The sequence below is a fragment of the Pyrgilauda ruficollis genome, unplaced genomic scaffold (genome assembly GCF_017590135.1).
Source record: "Pyrgilauda ruficollis isolate IOZ18807 unplaced genomic scaffold, ASM1759013v1 scaffold8, whole genome shotgun sequence".
NCBI classification, from domain to species: domain Eukaryota; kingdom Metazoa; phylum Chordata; class Aves; order Passeriformes; family Passeridae; genus Pyrgilauda; species Pyrgilauda ruficollis.
Window position 1 is genome coordinate 6,270,349 of NW_024529932.1, and position 5,809 is coordinate 6,276,157.

At 43.6% G+C, this 5,809-nt stretch overlaps 1 protein-coding gene across 1 annotated transcript; it reads left to right on the top strand.

The window, feature by feature from the left end:
• Positions 1–765: 765 nt before the first annotated feature.
• On the top strand, positions 766–2,565 carry LOC121364191 (gap junction beta-6 protein). The gene has a single exon (XM_041487267.1). It carries the CDS (start codon positions 774–776, stop codon positions 1,563–1,565), a length of 792 nt encoding a protein of 263 aa, XP_041343201.1. The 5' UTR covers positions 766–773; the 3' UTR covers positions 1,566–2,565.
• The last annotated feature ends 3,244 nt before the right edge of the window (positions 2,566–5,809 follow it).

Sequence of the window (5,809 nt, forward strand, 5' to 3'; positions counted from 1 at the left end):
TTCACAAAGGAGGAGTCCTTATCCAGTTACCCTAGGCCCTTTTTGTAGTTAATAGAAAGAAAAGCAATTTTGGTATGAATATTTAGCGTTGATTTTAAATGTCCAACTCGAGGTGGATAATGACCAGGATTTTACCTTCATTGTTTCAAACTAGTGTGAAGTTTGCTTTGACTAAGAATGCAGTCACACTTTAACTGGTGAATGCAGGTTATTTGGACCTTCTCCTGGAAGGTGCAGAGCATCAGCAGTAGTTACTCAAGGTCTGTCTTTATTGCTTGAATGTACTCCAATCATTATTTACACTCTAAAGATAAGGATAAACCAATTTGCTTTGATTTGTATAGGAATTCTCTCTGTCTAACATGTTATTTTTTAACATATCAGCCAAAAGTAAGGTAGATGTTATCTTCTATCATTTTGTTACTGTTATCAAGCTACTAGAAGTTGTATCTATTTAAGGCTGTGTTCATTTTCCCATCTGTCTTTCTTACTTAATGTGACATTGGCAAATACACCTAGGAGTCAAATGAATGTGGTGCCGTGTGTGTAATCCAGTATGAAATACTACCTGCTGATATGTGATTAGGTTATCATGTGTGACTAGTTGTAGGTAAGCCCAATGCGTCAACAAACGTTACCACAGCCAGTGGATGTGCTACAATTATGATATTGCCTTTATTTTAAACCACATGCTTGCTGGTATGTTTCCTGTCTTGGTTAATCTTAGTTTTGTTTCTTTGTCTTGTCTTAGGTCAGAGGATTGAAACAAAACAATGGATTGGGGAGCTCTGCATACCATTTTGGGAGGTGTAAATAAGCACTCCACCAGTATCGGGAAGATATGGCTCACAGTCCTCTTCATCTTCCGTATCATGATCCTGGTTGTGGCTGCAGAGAGAGTCTGGGGAGATGAACAAGATGACTTTGTCTGCAACACGCTTCAGCCTGGCTGCAGGAATGTTTGCTATGATCACTTTTTCCCCATCTCTCACATCAGACTCTGGGCCCTGCAGCTGATCTTTGTCTCCACACCTGCGCTGCTGGTGGCCATGCACGTGGCTTACAGGAGGCATGAGAAGAAAAGGCAGTTCAGAAAAGGAGACCAGAAATGTGAATTCAAGGACATCGAAGAAATTAGGAAACAGAGGTTTCGTATTGAGGGCTCCTTGTGGTGGACATACACCAGCAGCATCTTTTTCAGACTGATCTTTGAGGCCGTCTTCATGTACGCGTTTTATTTCATGTACGATGGGTTCCGAATGCCTCGCTTAATGAAGTGTAATGCCTGGCCCTGCCCCAACACTGTAGACTGCTTTGTTTCCCGACCTACTGAAAAGACGGTGTTCACTATTTTCATGATTGCTGTGTCCAGCATTTGCATTCTTTTAAATGTGGCTGAATTATGTTACTTACTGACAAAGTTCTTCCTCAGAAGGTCTAAAAAAGCTGGAAATTCGAAAGAGCAGCCCAACCATGAGAATAAGGAAGAAACCAAACAAAATGAAATGAATGAGTTAATATCTGATAGCTGCCAGAACACAGTTATAGGGTTTTCAAGTAGCTAAGGCGGTGTTAATGCTGATGTTCACTCTTTTTGGAGTGAATGTTTAATTTAAAGGCTGCAAATGAAATTTGTTGTATGAAACAAAGTTGGGTGAGGTTTTGATGCATAGTGTCAGATGTCGAGTAGGTACATGTCTGGGAAAAGTCAGGGCAGCCTAAACATGTGAAAATTGTGTGAGGATTAAATAGGAAGATACACTTTCCTGTGAGTACCCTTACAAGCTGACTATGACAAGTGGGAAGCCCACTGCTACCTTCATGCTGACACAGCTCCTGAAAACTAAATGCAACAGCAATAAGAACAAAACTCTTTCCAAGCTAGGTATTCTAGTATTACAAGATGTTTTGTAATAGCGATAGTTTTTACTTGTGAACTGATGATTAAAATATTTTTCTAAAATCTAAGATTCCATGTTACTTAAGGTGTTATAGTACACAACTGACTGTGTTTTATTTCTTAACCAGGCACATGCAGATGAACCCTATAATACCATATTCATAGGGAGGAGATGGCAATAGGCTACAGACATCTTCACAGTTTTGCAAGTGCTGCTTGAGTCTGGGAAGGTAGCTGGAGATGCTTGCATACACACTGCTGGCTGTAGGGGAATTGTATGAAAGCCCACCAGTGTGGATAATTGAGATACCTAGATTCTGAGTGCAAACTCATGTCTAAAAACAGCTCAAAAATATAGTTACAGCCTATGTAGACTTGTTTAAACAGCTAGCAGACCTGGTAATCTTACTGATCTCTTAATTGCATACTGTCAATTTTATAGCAACTTACATAAGTTTATGTAGATGTTTATTTCTCTAATGTATTAGCTGTATTTGTTTCTTTATACTGTATCACATCATGGAACTTTTGGGGTTTTGATTTGTTTGCTTTTTTGTAGTAGACTGATGGTGCTGTTATGAGACTAGAGTCTGTCTAGTTTCAAGGACATGGAAAAGTATTCCTGGAAATGGAGCAAGTCTTCTGAATAAAAGGCGAACACTTCAACCTTTCTTAGTGAAGTGAGAGTCTGTATGTGAATGCTAGGCAAGATTTTAAGTAGGAACTTATAAAAAGCTTTTTCAAGTTGAGACTACATCCAAAGTGCGCATAACCCCTAGGCACCCCTCATTCCCATCCAGGGCACTGATGCCCTAATTCTGTTGTCCATACTCTAATGGAGATAGACAGGAAACTCTGAGTGTATGGCAGTATGTGGATGTGGGAGGGTGTGCTTGTGAAAGCAGGGGAACCTGGAAGTGAGAGGTGGGTGCAATGCAAAGCCGCTATATTGTCATGTGTGCTTCCTGTTTTGGGCTACTTCTCACCATCATGGATACACTGACTTCGGTAGAGCTAAGTTTTGGGGGTTGGTTTGTTTGTTGTCATTTTACAAATGGATTGGCCTCACTATTTTTGTATAATGGAACTACTCTTCCAAAGTGCAGAACAAAGAGCAGGTATCCTTAGGAGCAGATAGTGCAGAGTGCCCTTTTCCTCCTGCTTTTGTATCACATTTCTCACAGGTGCTAGCACAGCTCTGTGTGTCCATGCTGTAAGAGGGCTTCAGTGGGTTGGTTGTTTTATTTATGACTAGTAAAACCCTAACAGGGAGCAGGCACAAGCAACAGGAGAGAGAAAATACCTAGAGTCAGCTCTGTCCCTGCATGAGGGCCTGAGCTGAGCCCTGCCATTTATCTATTCTCTTCCACTGGCAAACTCCTGATCTTTCCTGCCTTCGCAGCACATTTTCTTTTTCAATCACTGTTGTGAAAAGAAATTGCTGCTAGTCTTCTGAATGTGTCTACCAGCAAGCTCGAGGAAAAAGTATACACAGCTATGGTATACTAGAGTCTATTATTCTCTCTGAAAATTTAAGAAAGCTGATCCCTTAGGGTCAGGAAGGTGGGTGCTCAGGCTATACCTTGCTGGATCACTCCCCAGGTGCACAAGCAGAGTGGTGGTTCCAAGGTGTGAAGATACAGCTAATTCTCTTCCAGGACTGTGTTTCATGGAACAACTTGAGACTTGACTTTCATCTGGGACATCTATGGATCACATACCATGTCGTGAATATGAATGGAGATCAGTTAATAATTATGCTTGACTGTGTCTTACCTCCTTAGTGATCAATTTGAAATAGCCCTATGCTGAATGCCAACAAACCTGTGAAATACCTTGAGGCAGATATGTTTTCCTCAAATGGAGGAGGAGTAGTTTTTTTTGGTCTATGATAATATGCAGGCCTGCAGAACCCCAAATGGGGATATGATGATAGCTCTCTCTGTGGTTTTCTTTTTCCTGCTCACAAGTTTTCAAACAGTGAGTTCTATTCCAACAGTTAGTTTTTTCTAGAATGTCAGTTCCGTGACTGCTTTTCTTTTCATCATGGGTAAGTGGGCAAAGTTTCAATGAATAAATCGGTTGTCTGTGGTCCTTTGTAGGCCAGCACAAGTCTGTGTGTGGCCATGCTGTAAATGGATTTGGTTGGGATGTTTCCTGTGTGGTAGCAGGACGTGGTAAGGTGCAGTCTGGCAACACTGCCCTGTTGCTGCGGTGCCCTGGCAGCCAGATGGGTTGGGAACAAATGTGCCAGTCCCTGTCGAATCTGCACCAAGGGCAGCTGTAAATCAAAGAGCCAGAGCTGATCCAAGGCTTCACTAGCACTAAGCTATTGATCATCTCAGCAGGCAAGACCAGTTGTGACTGATGTGTTTGGCTGCAATATTTCTTCTCATTCTATGTACAGCCTTCATTATGAACACTCTCCTCTGAAATATCCCTAATTTCTGTTGCTGCCAAGGTAAAGTCCCTGACAGTTTCAGTGCTCTCTTTAAATTATTCCTAGTAGATGGCACCATGATGAAATGACAGCTTTAGTGACTTGTTTCTCCAAGTCAGCTTCCCCCTGCCTGCTGCATTTTGTGGCCTCAGTAGAGGAGGCAGCTGTGTTTAGTAGGGTCACAGTTAACCCTTTCTGCAGGGAAAAGCCGAGCTGCTTTTCTTGGCTTCCAACTTCCTGTGCCTTTCCCTACTGGCTGAGGCTGACTGGGACTGCTCTGAGCTGCAAAGCATGCCTGCGCCCAGACATTCTCGGTGTTTGTCCTTGCTCCTGCCCTGCAGCTATCCCTCTGGGAGAGGGTCTCCCTGGCCCTCTAAATCTCTGACCTACTGGTGCCTGGTTTATACTGTGCTGGCACCACCATCCTCCCATGGTAGTCCAGCCAGTTTTCTCTGATGGCAGCTGGCTCAACTGTCTCTGCCCATCCCTGCTGCTGTTCCCCACCCTGTGATTTCTCCTTTGCTATGCCTGGGGCAGAGATTGCTTAAATTGGTTTTGATGCCAAACAATTAATCAGAGCCTCTGGAAAAGCTCTCTTGCAAATTCCCTGCATCCCCTCCCACCTTCTTGTCTTGCTGTCCTTTCAATAGGCAGGAGCTCTGACTGCCTACAAGGGCAGCAGCACTGGCTGCTGGACTCTATTCCTGTTACGCTCCATGGCCCTTGATTCCAGCACCACTGCAAACCCTGCTCCATCCTTCTGTCTCCCTCTCAGCCCAGCCCCATTGCAACTTTTGACTCTGTTTTTCCACTGACCTAGGCCCATCCCGGCAACCCTGCGTGCCAAACATCTAAAAGCAAATGAGACCAGCTGTGGGATGGTCTGAACCCGCTCTCCTCCTTTTGCTCAGTCAGGCTGCCTCCCCTGCACCAGGTGCTGCAGCCATGAGCTCTTTGCTGCCAGGTTAGAGTCACTTTGGCTCCCCAGCCCTTTTTGTGGTGTGTGTTGTGTCAGCCCAGTGCCTCACCCACCCCTGCCCTGCAAGAACATGCTGGGAAGCACTGCCACAGCCAATATGAGGCAAATCTCTGCTCCTAACTGCCTGGAATGTTTTTCTATTGCCACTGTTATCTGTATTTCCTTTACCAAGCCAAAGCTGTATTACAATCCCGCTGAAATAAATCTATTTCATAGAATTATAGAATAGTTTGGGTTGGAAGAGACCTTGAGAGGTCATCTAATACAACCCCATTGCAATGAGCAAGGGTATCTTCATCTAGATCAGGTTGCTCAGAGTCCCACCCAACATGACCCTGAATCTTTCTAGTGATGGGGCATCTACTGTCTCTCTGAGCAACATGTTCCAGTGTTTCACCACCCTCATTGTAAAAAATGTCATCCTTATATCTAGTCTGAATCTGCCCTCCTTTATTTTAAAACCATTACTCTTGTCCTATTGTAAGGGGCC

Bases quoted from the DNA above. Each gene is read 5' to 3' on its own strand.
- LOC121364191 (XM_041487267.1), top strand. From the start codon at position 774: ATGGATTGGGGAGCTCTGCATACCATTTTGGGAGGTGTAAATAAGCAC.